Source organism: Dipodomys merriami, unplaced genomic scaffold (genome assembly GCF_024711535.1).
Source record: "Dipodomys merriami isolate MVZ:Mamm:240054 unplaced genomic scaffold, mDipMer1.0.p SCAF_9, whole genome shotgun sequence".
Lineage (NCBI taxonomy): Eukaryota > Metazoa > Chordata > Mammalia > Rodentia > Heteromyidae > Dipodomys > Dipodomys merriami.
Genome location: NW_027206512.1, coordinates 62,501,982 through 62,517,445, shown reverse-complemented (window position 1 = coordinate 62,517,445; position 15,464 = coordinate 62,501,982). Strand labels below are relative to the sequence as shown.

At 56.4% G+C, this 15,464-nt stretch overlaps 1 protein-coding gene across 1 annotated transcript; it reads left to right on the top strand.

The window, feature by feature from the left end:
* Window positions 1-1,556: 1,556 nt before the first annotated feature.
* Window positions 1,557-13,726, top strand: Otop1 (otopetrin 1). Its single transcript, XM_070012402.1, has 6 exons — window positions 1,557-2,103; window positions 4,311-4,447; window positions 5,698-5,756; window positions 8,672-8,802; window positions 10,633-11,543; window positions 12,338-13,726. The coding sequence occupies exons 1-6, from the start codon at window positions 1,557-1,559 to the stop codon at window positions 12,506-12,508; spliced, it is 1,956 nt and encodes a 651-aa protein (XP_069868503.1). The 3' UTR covers window positions 12,509-13,726.
* The last annotated feature ends 1,738 nt before the right edge of the window (window positions 13,727-15,464 follow it).

The following is a 15,464-nucleotide window of genomic DNA, read 5'->3' as shown; positions in this document are numbered from 1 at the left end:
ACTTGAGTCACAACTCCACTCCCAGCTTTTTGGAGGTTAGTTGGAGATAGAAGTCATGGATTTCCTGCCCAGGGTTGGCTTTGAATGAATGTCAGTCCTCACATCTCAGCCCTCTGAGTAGCTAGGATTACAGCCAGTGCCTGGCTGGAAGGAATGTTTGGGTCAATACTCTTGGTTTCTGGACAGAAACTTAGATTTCATTGTCCATTAAGAACCTAGTAGTCTATAGTGGGTATCTCCCCCAGTTTCTGACAGGCATGGAGTGTTTATCTGTGGGGGGGAGAGAGGAGGGGCTTTAAGGCCAGGCTGGCTGCAATGGCTGTGACTGGTGGAAGCTTTTCTCTCATTAGCAGGAGGCCCAGCTTGGCAGGGGTCTTCTAGCCATCAGACTGAGGCCCAGAGGGGTTCAGGAACTTGCTCAGGATCACCAGGCAGTAGAAATGGGGCCAGCGCCGACGGCTGCTGCCCCAGTGAGGACAGTCATCTCTCAAGGCCGATTCGAAGAAATGAAAGCAAGGTGGAGCCCCCCCAGCCTGGCCTGGTCCCCCAGCCTGATGCTGTTCCCCAGCCTGATGCTGGCCCCCAGCCCGGCCCCGGCCCCCGGCCTGACGCTGTCCCCCAGTCTGACGCTGTCCCCCAGCCCGGCCCCGGCCCCCGGCCTGACGCTGCCCCCCAGCCTGGCCCCGTCCCCCAGCCTGACGCTGTCCCCCAGCCCGGCCCCGGCCCCCAGCCTGATGCTGGCCCCCAGCCTGGCCCCGGCCCCCAGCCTGATGCTGTCCCCCAGCCCGGCCCCGGCCCCCAGCCTGATGCTGTCCCCCAGTCTGACGCTGTCCCCCAGCCTGGCCCCGGCCCCCAGCCTGGCCCCGGCCCCCAACCTGGCCCCGGCCCCCGGCACTTTCCCGAGCCTCTTGCGTAAGGTTCAACTGCTGCCCACTGGAATCACGGAGAAATTTCACGAGGGCTCCACGCTAAGCCAGGGGCAGGGGCGTCTCCCGGGTGCCCAGCCCGGGCACTGTGGAGGGGGCTCCGCGGCGGGCCGCGCTGAGCTTGGGATGCCCGGCTCCCGGGTCTGGGCCTGACCCCCGCCCCTCTCGGCCGCGGAGTGGAGCTTTGGGAGGGGTGTGCGGCGGGCCGGCCGGCACACGCAGAACCCCACAAGCCCTGTTCCTCTTGTTCCAGGGCCTAGCCGGGCAGACTCAAAGACAGACCAGAGACAGCGCAGGGAGAAGGACAGACGGGTGGACGGACGCACGCCAGCCACACCTGTAGGCTCACCCAGGTGGCGCAGACCTGCTCCCGCACCCCCCCGTCCCGTGCCCCTCAGTCCATTTGCGGGCAGGCCGACCCCGCGCCCAGCTTCCGGGACGCAGGGGAGCGCAGACTCGGGGGCCCCGTAGGTTGGGCGCGGGTGGGAGGTGTGCGGACGGCGGTGACGGGGAGAGATCGCGGGCCGGAGGAGGAGGGCGGGCGGGGCGCGCAGGGGCGCGGGCTGGGTGGCAGAGGACGGGCAAGGGCAGTGGCCAGGAGCGGCGGGCGGGGCCGGCTGTGTCTCCGCGATGCCCGAGGGCCAGGCCGCGCTCGCCTCAACCCCAGCACCCGGCATGGCCACCTCGCCCGCGGGGGCCCCGGGGGCTCCGACGCCGCCCACGCCCCCCGCGTCCCTGGGGTCCCCGACGCCTCCCCCGCCCCCGGGACCCCGCGCGCCCCGCGCGCCCTCCGCGTCCCCGGGGGCCCCAAAACCGCCTGCGCCCTCCGCGTCCCGGGAATCCCCGGCGCCCTCCGCGCCCCCCCCACGCCCGGGGTCCCCCGCGCCCCCCGCGCCGCCCGGCCTCCGGCGGGGCCCCGCGCGCGCCGGCGTCCCGCAGAAGCTGGCCGAGGCGCTGAGCAGCCAGTACGGGCTGAACGTGTTCGTGGCGGGGCTGCTGTGCCTGTTCGCCCTGGCGGTGCACGCGGCGGGCGTGGGCCAGCGGGACCTGCTCTGCCTGCTCTCGGCGCTCATGGCGCTGCAGCTGCTCTGGATGCTGTGGTACGTGGGGCGCAGCTACGCCCAGCGCCGACTCATCCGTCCCAAGGACCGGCACGCCGGGGCGCGCTGGCTCCGCGGTGAGTGCGCCCGCCCCGCGGCCTCCCCGCCTCCCCCCGGCGGCCGGCTGCCCTGGGGCTTCCGCTCCCCGGCCCCACTCCCCGGCCCCACTCCCCGGCCCCGCTCCCCGGCCCCACTCCGGCCCTGCTCTGGTTCTGCCTTTCCTTCTTCCTCAAGCCTGCCTCCTCCCCCCTTGCTTCATCCTCCTGGCCCTCCAGGCCTCGGGGATCTGGCCTCCTCCGACGGGCCTCCTCTCTTTTCAAGCCCTCATCCTGGCTCCGTGCGTTCCCAAAGGCTGTCCCTCTCCACGAGGGGACCCCATGCTCTCAGCCTTCCCGCATTCGGTTCCCTCCCACCGCCAACACTCTTCTACCCCCTGGGGCGGTCCCGAGGCCCCCCCACCCCAGGCCCCACCACTCCTCTCCGTGGGTCTGACTGCGCCCCCTCCCCTGGCCCGGGACCCCCCCCTTTTTTTTTTTGCTCACAGCTTCTTCCCATCTGCCCCACTGGGAATGCGCCTTGCTCCCTCCTAGAACGACCCAGGCGGAGGTGTGGGGTGGGCGCTGAGCTAAGACGGGCCCCTGACAGCTCTTGGAGAAGCCAGGGCACAGGGGTTGATTGTGGACAGAGCAGGCGCCAAGCCGGCCAAAGGGAGCAGAGGAGGGATGCGGGGCAGAGGGGAGGGATGCGATCCAGGGCAAAGGTCTGCAGGGCAAAGGGGCCTGAACGCTCCTGCAGAAGGCCAATACCCTTCGCTTCGTGCCCGACCTCGGGTCCCCTCCATCTGCTCCTTCCCAGCCAGTCTCAGCCTCTGCGGCCCTGCCCTTCCCAGGTCCGCACACACAGCCCCGCCCCTCCTGCTCTGGGTCTCACCGTGGACTCCTTTGCTCAGCTTCGGCTTGACTTGCCACTCTAAGGGGCTGTGTAGTTCATTTTGACATTGGAAAAAAAATTGGACACATTCCAGGAGGCTCAAATTCCTGCCTCAATCTCCTTCGTTTGGGGGAGACATGGTTTCCTGACTCAATGAATGACTCACCCCTCTAATCCTAGCTACTCAGGAGGCTGAGATCTGAGGATCATGGCTCAAAGCCTGCCCAGGCAGAAAGATCTCTGTGAGACTCATCTCCAATTAACCAATCAAAAACGGTTAGTGGTGCTATGGCTCAAGTGGTAGAGTGCTGACCTTGAGCACAAAGAGGCTTAGGGAGATGCCTGGGCCCTGAGTTCAAACCCTTGACTGACAAAACAACAAACACCCCCCCCCCAAAAGAATGGCTTGACTGTCCAAGGTCATCCTTCCTCTTTTCTCTCTCCTCCTTCCGCCCTTCCTCTCTCTCCCCCCCTCTCCCTCCCCTCTGATTCCTTTCTTCTATCTTCTCTCTTTTCCTCATCTCTGATCCTCCATCTTTCCTCTGTCCTCTTTTTCTTCTCTCTTGCTCTTCTGCACTGACTTGGAGCTTTGGGGTCCTACTCTGTGTATGGATAGCTGTGCTGTTTCCCAAGCCTGGGAAACCACACAGAGCACAGAATTGCAGGCTCCCTGTGAACATGATCCATTTCGGAGGGAGGGAGACAGACAGACAGAGATAAAGACAGAGACGCAGAGTGACCCAGAGTCAGAGACAGAATCCAGTTAGGTCCAGTACATGGTGGCTGGAGAGACCCTTGGTACACTGCAGCCATCCCAAGGCGGTGCTGTACTGGGGAACAGCGTGTGCCCTGGCAGGCTTTGCTTGGGTCTGCTGCGTCCCCTGGGCCGTTCTGAGACCCTGTTTATTCATTAGTTTGGCTACGTCTCAGGGAGGACTGTTGGAGAGATGTAGAGAGAAAGCAGTCTGCCCCACCCTGGATGTGCCCAGGGCCCATCAAAGGAGCAGGAGGTAGTTAGGGACCTCAGGAGATTACCAGACCAGTGGAAGCTCTGTTCATCTCCCAGGGCCTGAGGTTTCCCCTGCAATCCTAGCTAGAAAGACCAGCTGGGTCTTTGATGAAGGAACCCAGCTCTGTCTCATGCTGGCCATGGAGATGCCTATGGCTGATGTCCCTAGAAAGAAAAGAGCCACGGGCAAAGCTCCAAAGACACGGGTAGCACCCCTCCCCGCCAGTGTGTCTCTGTCTCTAGGAGTTGCAGAGATCGTTTCGTAGCCGATAGGATTTGAGGCCTTTCTGCCACTCATTTGTGATGACATGGCCCGCATTCGCAGGAGTGGCCCCTTCCACACAGGTACCATCACGCTGTTTGCGGCTCTCACTGTCATCCTGGGACTCTTCAAAATCGGATACTTCATTGGCTTTTCGGAGTGTCTGTCCGCCACGGAGGGAGTCTTCCCTGTGACACACGCGGTCCACACTCTGTTACAGGTAACCCACCATGTTTACGCGTGCAGTCTTTGTTCCCAAAAAGCACATCCCAAGGGGATGTAACGTGCCGGACACTAGTGGCTCATGCCTGTAATCCTAGCTGCTCAGGAGGCTGAGATCTGAGGCTCAAAGTCAGCCTGGGCAGGAAAGTCCATGAAATGGTAATCTCCAATTAGCTACCAAAAAAGATGAAAGTTAGTTGGGAGCCAGTGGCTCAGGCCTGTCATCCTAGCTACGCAGGAGGCTGAGACCTGAGGATCATGGTTCAAAGCCATCTCGGGCAGGAAAGTCTGTGAGACTCTTATCTCCAATAAACCACCAGAAGTAGTGCAGTGGCTTAAGTGGTAGAGCGCTCGCCTTGAGCTGAAGAGCTGAGGGACAGCACCTAGACCCAGAGTTCAATCCCCACGACCGACAAAAAAAGAAAAAAGAAAAAAAAAAGAGATGGAAGTGGAGCTGTGGCTCAAGTGGTAGAGCACTAGCCGCGAGCAAAAGTGCTCAGGGGTAGCACCCAGGCTCTGAGTTCAAGCACCAAGACCAGAACAGCAAACAAACAAACAAACAACAACCCTGAAACGAGGATAACTGGAGTAGGGGACTGTGCTTTTCAATTTCTTCTAGATTTTTTCCAGTTTATTTGAGTTTTCAAAGAATATTATCATGAGTCTCTTCTGGCCTTTTTCTAGTCTAATTGTCTAGGTGCTTATTTATCTTATGTACTTTTTTCCAAAGAATCAACTCTTTGTTTCATGGTTTGTATAGTTTTTTTTAAGTCTCTATTTCATTAATTCCACTTAATCTTTACTATTTATCTCCATCTGCTAGTTTTAGGCGTGGTTTGTTAAAAATGGAACGCAGTTCTATGACTGGCAGTATTGTGGATGGAAGTATATGATGCTCTGCAAAGTAAAATGAGTCAGGCACATGAGACAAGGATTGCACACTCTTATACATACGCAGAAAGCTACTTAAACATAAAGCTGCTCCATCCAAGCAGACATCCTTCATCTAGTGCAGCAGTGTTCCCTCCAGAGCGGAGAGGTCTCTTCATGTTTGTCACATGTTCCTGGAACTCTGTCCCCTCTGGGGAGTGGCTCTCAGGGTGACAGGATGCCTCTCTCGTCTTTCTTGGGGTGAGAGGTCACACATATCCGCAGCATTTTCGAGTTTTATAGCTTCTCAAGTGTGCATATGTAATGACAGTTTCCTTAATGGTGTGGGTTTTATTTCTCCCTTTTCTTTTTGTCTAGGTATATTTTCTTTGGGGACATGCGAAGGACATTATCCAATCTTTCAAAACTCTAGAAAGGTAAACACTGTGGGTAATTGCTTTACATATTGGATGTAGTGTTCACCAACATTTAGAACAAACAAAATGTATTCATAACCCCATTTTGCTGGGATTATCAGCACTGGGCTGGACTTCCCATTGGGTCCTGGAAGGCAAAGTCCCCCGGAGAGAGGAGAGGCCCCCCTTCCCCCCACCTTGTCCGAGAGTTATTGATATTGAATTGTACTCTGACAAACACCTTCACCCCAAAGTATTTAAAAATATATCTCGTTATTTTGGTGGGTCAAAGTCCACAAAGAGGATTATTGGAATCAAAGCTGACATGTTCTCCACAAATGCGCATCCCCTGTAGTCGGAAGTCCTGGTGCTTAGCGTTAACCGTCCCATTTATAAAGCTCTTTGGCTGTGGGACTGTGAAGACTCTTGACTCTATGAGGGTCTCTCACAACAGCCCTGCCCACGAGGAGCAATAGGCACAGAGTGCAGGCCATTGAGCAGGAGAGGAGATTACAGGCCCGGCAGTGAAGTCTGGGAGCTGGGCTGTTGCCTTGAGCCTGCCATGGGACCACAGGCCCGGTGGGGTGGGCGGGGCAGCCCTCCACGCTCTCCAGCCCACCCCCCTCCTAGCCTTCCAGGGGAGCAGACCTGGCCCCTCCTCCGCCGCCTGCAAGGTTAGGGCAGCAGCAGCCATCTACGAGAGGCTGCAGAGCCCTGGGTTTCCTCGGTGCAGACCACTTTGAGGTCAGGGTGGAAAGCAGAAGGGAAAATCTCAGGAATAGTTTGGAATACTCATCACAGGTCGTCACAGCACTGTATTGACATTCTGGGATTAACAAAATATCTCAGTTATGTTCATTTATTTATTTTATTTGGGGGGAGGAGTGGGGTTGGGGGTGGAACTCAGAGCCTCCTGCATGCCAGACAAGCTCCCCCACGGGGCTGTCCTCAGCCGGTACTTTTTGGGGTTTGTTGTCGGCTGCAAGGCTTGAACTCAGGGCCTGGGCTCTGTCCCCAAGCTCTGTTTGCTCAAGGCTACCACTCTACCACTTTGAGACACAACACCACGTCCGCTTTTCTGGTGGTTAATTGGCGAGAAGAGTCTCATGGACTTTCTTGCCTGGGCTGGCTTTGAACCATGATCCTTGGATCTCAGCCTCCTGAGTAGCTAGGATGATAGGCGTGAGCCACCAGCGCCTGCCTTGTACTTTTTGTTTTGAAGGTGAGACCTCAGTGAACTTTTCTGCCCTGCCTGTCCTCAAACTGTGAGCCTCCAGAGGATCTCAGACTCCTGTGTAGCTAGGATTACAGGCATAAGGCACATGTCCTCGGCAGCCAGATCTGCGTTTTAATGTAGTCACTAGAAAATTCAAGCACCACTGGACAGCACTGCTCTGGGCCAAGTACCTGACCATTTATCACAAGGCGCTGCCACCTGAGTAAGGCTGGGGCGTGGCCTGCCTGGGCCTCCTTGGCTGAGTAGCTGCAGATGAGTTGCCTCTTCTCTGGGTCTCTTTCCGCAACTGGAGACAGCGATTTGAACCCATCTGCGGGTGACTTCACTTAGTCCGTTCTGTTTGCAGAAGGAGGTGGTCAGCATTGTTGAGGTCCACCTTTAGAGGGCAGCGTGGGGTCTCGAGTGGGTCTCAGGGTGGTTCTCTAGAGGCAGGCTGGCCCCTTGGCCTGCCACAGTCCCCCACCTCTCCCCAAGAAAACCCCGGACCACTTGATTCATCGATGTTTCCTGCCGGCCGCTTGCACTGGCTGCTTCCTTCAGGTCTTCTGGGCTGGTGTCCACCACCTGGTGCTTCTCCTGAGCCGAGAATCGGCCTTCCATTTCCCCAAATGTGTGGCTTAAAGGACAGTAGTTCTCTAGGAAGAGCTAGAAAGACATGGCGACCAGCGTGCTGCTGTTGTGGGCAAGGCTTCTGGGCTCAGTATGGGAAAGGTGCCCAGGCGCAGGCTGACACCAGCTCCCGCTCAGGTGCAGGGGACTGTCCACAGAGGGGGCAGTCGATGGCCGCCCAGGCACGGCCTCTGTGGCCAATGCCATGTCACCAGGGATTGCAGAGACGAACGGGGAGCGGTGTCCATTATGAGCAGAAGAAAAGCCACCAGACAGCCGCAAACAGGACTGTCTGCGTTTGTCAAGGGCTCTCTATAGAAGCTCCCGGTTGCCTAGCAATGGGGCAAGCCAGGCCGGCAGATGGGCAAGCACCTGACGGGGACACCGTCCTCAGGGCCCTGTTTGCTTCTGCACAGGTGCCCGGATGTAGGTCAGGCAGCTGCTAAAGGCAGCTAGGGCTGGGGAGGGAGGCTCTGTCCGTCTGTCCTGGAGGCCCAGGGGAACCCCTGCAGGTCAGCTGGACCATGCTCAGGAGGCCCAGCGGGGACCCCAGGAGCGCAACGGGGTCATCTGAGAAGACTGCCCCTAGATTTCCACTCTGCCACCCTCAGCAAGATGGGCTTTCACCCCCCGCTGCTTGCTTCATGGCCCTCACATGGCTGCCACAACTCCAGCCTTTATGTTTATGCTCAAGGCTGTGACAAAGGGGAAAGAGACCATGGAGGGGTGAGTCTCATTTTCTCTCTCATCCGAAAACAGACACTTTTCTGCAGTGTCTCACCTCACAGCCCAGTGGCCAGAATGGCTAAGCAAGGGAAGCCAGACAGCTGGTGTGACTGGCTTGTTTCAGTGTCTTCTAAGACAGGGGGGCTCCCAGGTGGAGGCAGTCATGGCTGAGGTGTGTGTGTGTGTGTGTGTGTGTGTGTGTGTGTGTGTGTGTGTGTGTGTGTGTGTGTGTGTGTGTGTGTGCGAGTGCACGTATGTGCATGTGTGTATGGTGTGAGTATATGTCTCTGTGTGTGTGGCATTTCTCCCTGCCCCCCATCCCCCGGGGCTGGGCACCCCCTCAGGCACTGGCGCTGTGTCTCAGGTTTGGGGTGATCCACTCCGTGTTCACCAACCTGCTGCTGTGGGCCAACAGCGTGCTGAACGAGTCCAAGCACCAGCTGAACGAGCACAAGGCGCGTCTGATCACGCTGGGCTTCGGTAACATCACCATAGGTGAGCGCGGGAGCTGCCCCCTGTGGCCTCCCCCCCCCATGCAGATCTCAGCCTCCCCAGCAGGGGCTGGAGAGTAATTCTGGCTTCCCTGTTGCAGGCTTGCGGGCCGAGGGTCGGGCACGCTAGGTCTCACGTCCCCTAGTCTGAGAAACCATGCCCCTGCTCTTCACCACGGGGCCGGGGGCTGTGTTTGGGTCTTTAATTAATCTTTCTATTAAAAGCATGGCTTAATTCTCCAAGGAAGGTGGATGGTAGAAGGGCTCCTTGGGTCCTGGTTTAGCTGAAGGTTTTGGCTGGCTTTTCTGGCTCATCGCCTTATGATCCTTTGTTCCCAGGTGAGAGCCTGGAGCCTGGAGTGTTCTCCCAGAGTGTTCTCTTTCTCTTTCTCTCTTGCACTAGGATTTGAACTCAGGGCTTCAGACTTGCTAGGCAGGTGCTCTACCACTTGAACCAAGCCATGCTCCCAGCGCTTTTGCTTCAGTTATTTTTGAACCCCGGTTTTGTGTTTTGTCTTGTTTTTCCCTAGAGCTGGCCTCAAGCTTCAATCCTCTGACCCCCTGCCTCCCATATAGCATTAGAATCACCGGTGTGAGCCACCAAACCTGCCACCCACCCCAAACCTCAGCAGTTATGGTCTACCACTTGTCTTTGGGTGTCAGGGTGGGGAGCAGGTAGGAAAATGGGCACTGTGATGAGAATGAGATCGGTCAGGTCCGGTTCTTGTCAGCACTGGGTACTAGCTGTGTGGCCTTTGGAAGCTGTTCAGCCTCTCTGTGCTTACGCCTGATCTCTGGCCGGCGAGGGGACCTGCTATATACATGATTCCTCTAGCTGTGCCAGGCCAGTCTGAGCGATTCTGAGCCTCCTCTCAGGGGTGTCAGGATACTACTTCTTCCCCACCCCCGGCAGCCCCTGGGGAGGACCGGCCCCTCTCCACCTCTGGTTTGTGTGACATTCCTGCCATGGTAGCCACGGTGGTGGCGGCGATAACCATAGCGGCCCTGGGGTTCTCGTGTGGACACGGACCAGGCCATGAGCCACCGAGAAGTCAAGTAATGCCTCCAGGGTCACACAGCAAGGCAGCAACTGAATCCCTCTGTGAAAGCTGAGATTAGATACATTTACAAAGAGGGGTTGTGAATATTATAAATTAAAATGACCTTGGGACTGGGAAGGTAGCTCCATGGTAGAGTCTTGCAGGTGTGAAGCCCTGAGTTCAGTTCCTCAACACCACATAAACAGAAAAAGCTGGAAGTGGTGCTGTGGCTTAAGTGGTAGAATGCTAGCCTTGAGCTGAAGAGCTGAGGGACAGCGCCCAGGCCCAGAGTTCAAACCCCACACCAGAAAAATAAATTAAGATGATTAAGTATAAAGAAAGATTCAGGGGCTGGGAAGGTGGCTCAGTGGTAGAGTGCTTGCCTTGCATGCCTGAGGCCCTGGGTTCGATTCCTCAGCACCACATAAGCAAAAAGAAAAAAGCCAGGAGTGGTACTGTGGCTCAAGTGGTAGAGCGCTAGCCTTGAGCTGAAGAGCTGAGGGACAGCGCCTAGGCTCAGAGTTCAGGCCTCATGACCGGACCCCCACCCTCTCCCCTCCCAAAAAAGAAAGAAAGATCCACCATAGCACCTACCCACATTTGATGTATTTTTATGTACTATACTATTATGTATTTATAGCTGATGTTATGCCGTGCATCTTAGCTGTTTGGACTGCAGCCTACACTGAGAGGGAGATTGTGTCTGCAGAGCCAGACGCACCGCGCCCCCATCCCCCGCTCTGTGCGTCTCTGCCCACGCTGACCTCCCTCTCCTGTGCTCTGTTGCTCCCCAGTTCTGGATGACCACAGCCCCCAGTGCAACTGCACGCCGCCCGGCCTCTGCTCTGCCATCGCCCACGGTATCTATTACCTGTACCCCTTCAACATCGAGTACCAGATCCTGGCCTCCACCATGCTCTACGTCCTGTGGAAGAACATCGGCCGCGAGGTGGATGGTGCCCAGCACCGCAGGGTGCGGTTCAGGTTCAACGGCGTCCTGCCGGGCTCGGCGCTGGGCCTGGCCGTGCTGGCCGCCACCATCGGCATCGTGGCCGTCTACCTGGTCCACATCGGGCGCTCCAAGAGCAAGAGCGAGTCGGCACTCACCATGTTCTACCTGTACGCCAGCGCCCTGCTGCTGCTCATGGCGGCCGCCGGCCTGGTGGGCATCGGGATTTACAGGCTGGACGAGAAGTCGCTGGACGAGTCCAAAAGCCCAGCTCGCAAGCTGGACACCGACCTGCTGGTGGGCACCGCCTCAGGCTCCTGGCTCATCTCCTGGGGCTCCATCTTGGCCTTTGTCTGTGCGGAGACCTGCCCGCCCTACACCTGGTACAACCTGCCCTACGCCACGCTGGTGATCCTGGAGAAGTACATCCAGAACCTGTTCATCATCGAGTCAGTCCACCGCGAGCCCGAGGGCCGCGCCGAGGACATCCGCACCCTCCGGGTGGTCACCGTCTGCAGTGGGGACGCCCCGGCCCCGGCCCCCGCCCCGGCAGGGGACGCCATGCCCCCGGGTGGGGACACGCCACAGACTACCAATGGGAGCCTGTGTCTGCACCCCCACTGCGGCAAAGAGGAGCAGGAGAGGAGATGGGAGGGGGCCCCGGGCCCGGCCTGCCACCCCTGGCTCCTGCAGGGCCACTCCAAGAGGAGGGCCCTCAGGAATATCACAGCCTTCCTCTTCTTTGGCAACATTTCGGTAATTGTCAAATTATGAATGTTTTCCCTGCCTTTTTAAAAAAACAAGGCAGGAGAGCCACTCATAATGGGAATAAGTGTATGGGGCCTGTGGTATGGCACACCTGTAATACCAGCTAATCAGGAGGTGGAGATTGGGAGCATAGTAGTTCCAAGGCTAGCCCAGGGGAAAGGTGACTGAGACCCCATCCCAACAAATAAGTTGGACATGGTGGTACATGCCCGTCCTCACAGCTGCTCTATGAGACTGAGCACAGCAGTGGTGAAGATTTGAGCTCATCACAGGTTCATGGGCCGAATGGAGATGAGGAACTTGGGGACAGTGTCTCCTCCTTACCCTGCCTAGGGTGGCTCCAGCTCTGTGGACGTGGGTCCACATCCATGGCAGTGGGGATTTTCGGTGTGGGACAGATGGCATCTTTGCTTTTCACTGCAAAGTGCTGCAGAGGAAAAACACGAGGAAGGACTGATTTTGTCTCACGGTTTCAGAGATTTTGGCCCATCATCGGCTGTTCCTATGGCTTTTCGGCCCTTGGTGAGGTAGAATCTGCAGGGCGGATGGGAACAGTGAGGAAAGCTGCTCACTCATGGTGGCCAGGAAGCAGAGAGACACAGGGAGGGTTCTTCAAAGTCAGGCCCCCTCCCACTTCCTCCAGCTAGGCCCGCCCCTCCCAGCCCACCAAGCCCTGCACACATCCATGGGCTGGCCCACTGTGGAAGTCAGTGCCTTCCGTGTCCCCGGCCATCCGAGCCCGCCAGTGCAGCCCAGTAACTGGACCCCCTCCTCTCTTGCAGCTGTGGATCCCCCCTGCCTTTGGCTGTCGCCCCGAGTATGACAATGGACTGGAGGAGATCGTCTTCGGCTTTGAGCCCTGGATCATTGTGGTCAACCTGGCCATGCCTTTCTCTATCTTCTACCGAATGCACGCAGCTGCCTCCCTCTTTGAGGTCTATTGTAAGATATAGTCTGGCTCCACACAATTGGAGAAGGCGCCAGGGCCACCGGCTGGGCAAATATTGTCTGACAAACACAGGCCGGTCGGCCATTGTCTGCTCCATTGTCCCCTTCTGAGGGCTGGAATCGCCCATCACTTCCGGGGAGGGCCAACATCCAACTCACAAGAGCGGGAATCTCTTCTTTGTTCAGTTTAATCAAACCTACGTCACTTTCTTTCCTTCAAACTGAGATACTTCATTTTCAAACACTGTGATCTTAGGTTGATGTTCAGATCCCACCTCCCTCTGCCCCCTTTTTTGTGTGCTGGTACTGGAGCTTGAATTCACGGTCTGGGCACTGTCTCTTAGAATTTTTGCTCAAGGATGACCCGCCACCACTTGAGCCACACGTGTACTTCTGGCCGGCTTCAAACCTCAATCCTCAGATCTCAGCCTCCTAGGTAGCTAGGATTACAGGTGGGAGTCATCAGTACCTGTCTTGCAATTTAAAGAAAAAATTCTTTTGGCTTTGAGAGGTGTCTGGTTCTTCACTACTGTCCCAGCCCCGCCCCCCCCCCCCCCAACCACTTCAGCTTTGCACCCTGTTTTATTTTCACCTAGGAATATGAGAAAAACCTTTCCCCTGCACTGTTGTAACTGTTTAGGAGTATTTTGATGCTTTATTACAGCCTATCAAGTGAATGTTCCAGACTTAACTTTTAGATTTCCATTGCTGATTTTAGTATTTATGACATTTTTTAAGTGACTACACAAAATAAGCATATTTGTGAAACATTTCTTACATTCAGAACTATTTTTGAAGATATATAGCTGAACTTTTAGATCCACGAGTTCTCTGTTCTGCACACTTTGCATAAAAATATTAAAATCATGTTTCTACTGAACCTGTACAAATGTTTTCCTTGTCATTGTTTCCTAAGCAATACAACCACCTGCATGGAGGCTGCACTGTGTACTGGTATTATGTCACTGAGAGAGAGTTTTCAGTCTACGGAGCCAGTGCAGCCTCTATGCAATCATGAGGCTGTTTTGCATAAGAGCCTTGAGCATCCATGGAGTTTGGGGGGGTGCCCAGGAAGTCTTGAGACCAATCCTACAGGGGACAACTATGTACTTAAGGTCAAGATGCCTGCTCAAAGCTTACACATACTTTTACATCTCCTAAGGAAGACTGACACTTAGGGGAGATCTTTGTGCGTATTTTTCTATAACTAGTTTAAAATTATAATAAACTTAGTTTACCTGCTGTAAAGACTACTGTGAAGATCTTTTCATTTGTGTGTGTTTGGGTTTTTTTGACAAACAGGAAACAAAATATTAAGGAACACCCTTCTTTTTACATGACTAAATAGTTCATTACTATACATCATCATACTTTCCCTGTGGAGCCCTGGTTCTTGGTCTGGGATCTTGTCCTTCTGGGTATCCTTGGACATTTGCAGACATATTTTTTGGCTGTTTTTCACTAGGGGGCGCTGCTGTCAGCTAGTGAGCAGGGATGGCAGCCTGCATCCTCCACAGCACAGGGCCTCCTGCTCCTCAGCCAGCCCGCCCCACAGAGTGGACAGGAATGAGTGCCCACGAATAAATACACACAACGCACACACCTCCCAACCCAACACACCACACACAGGCACACACAGCTTCACATCCAGCACGCACCTCCACACACCACACACAGGCACGCACAGCATTCACATCCAGCACGCACCTCCTAACCCAACTCACCACGCACAGGCACGCACAGCATTCACATCCAGCACGCACCTCCCAACCCAACACACCAGACACAGGCACGCACAGCATTCACATCAGGCACGCACAGCATTCACATCCAGCTTGCTTGGTCACTCTGCAGGAGATATTTCATACTGAAAACATTCAGTGAAAAGACTAAGGGAGAACTTAGGCAAAGCCACTGGAGAAGAATGGCCTCTGGTCCCCACGCATTGTGGCTTGGATGTGGATGTCCAGGCCGGCGCCATTCTGGTCTCCTTGGCAGGTGCAGGGCCTCCAGGGCCTCCGAGGTGCCCACCACCACTCATCCCAATGAGGACATCTGCCATGAGGTCAGCTGACACCGGTTCACCTGCTCCTCTCGCCTTTGGTGCGTGGAGACAGATGTCATCAGGTCACTTGCTGCGGGGCGCTGGCATTTGTGGCCCCTCAGCTTCACGTGGAGGCCTTCAGGACTGAATAAATGTGTAGTGCTGACAAGGCTTCAGTGTGGTGTTTTGTTACAGCAGCTGGAGCGTTCCAAGACACCCCCTGCCATGCTGTATCCCTCGTGGAAGCCTGGGTCTTGGTAGTGAGCTCACCACCGCCCCCTCCTCCCCCCTCAGCCCAGGACTCAGGGTTTGAAGAGGTGTTTCTGCATGCTGTGGCTCTTGGAGGAGTAGGAGCTTTGCAGCTGGACCCCAGGGTCCGTTGGCTTCTGAGCATGCGCGATGGAAGGGGCCTCTTCCACAGATGTCCTCCTGACTCTGGGTCCACCAGGACCTCCCCACTCCTCGTGCATTAGGGAAATAAGCCGGCTCTGTCTCCAGGCCAGAGGCTGTGGAGAGATCGGGTAGGGGGCCTATGTGAGTGGTAGTTCACCAAGTGGGTCTGTCTGTCTGGACAGGACTGGGGTACGCGAGTGGTGAAACGCTGTGCTCCCCACCTCCCGTCCCATGGGTCGTCCTGTTCCAGCAGGCTGGCGTCTCTCTGAGCCCCAGCTCAGAGCTGACCTGGGCGCAGCTAGGAACTCCTAGAAAGCTTCAACGTGGGGACACGTCTATCAGGTTTTTTTTGGGTCCGGTCATTGGGCCTGAACTCTGGGCCTGGGCGCTGTCCCTCAGCTCTTCAGCTCAAGGCTAGTGCTCTACCACTTGAGCAACAGCGCCACTTCTGGCTTTTTTCTTTTTGCTTATGTGGTGCTGAGGAATCGAACCCAGGGCCTCATGCATGCAAGGCAAGCGCTCTA

Bases quoted from the DNA above. Each gene is read 5' to 3' on its own strand.
- Otop1 (XM_070012402.1), top strand. From the start codon at position 1,557: ATGCCCGAGGGCCAGGCCGCGCTCGCCTCAACCCCAGCACCCGGCATG. The intron at 5,757-8,671 runs GTAAACACTGTG...GCTGTGTCTCAG, and splicing joins TCTTTCAAAACTCTAGAAAG to GTTTGGGGTGATCCACTCCG. The intron at 11,544-12,337 runs GTAATTGTCAAA...CCTCTCTTGCAG, and splicing joins TCTTCTTTGGCAACATTTCG to CTGTGGATCCCCCCTGCCTT.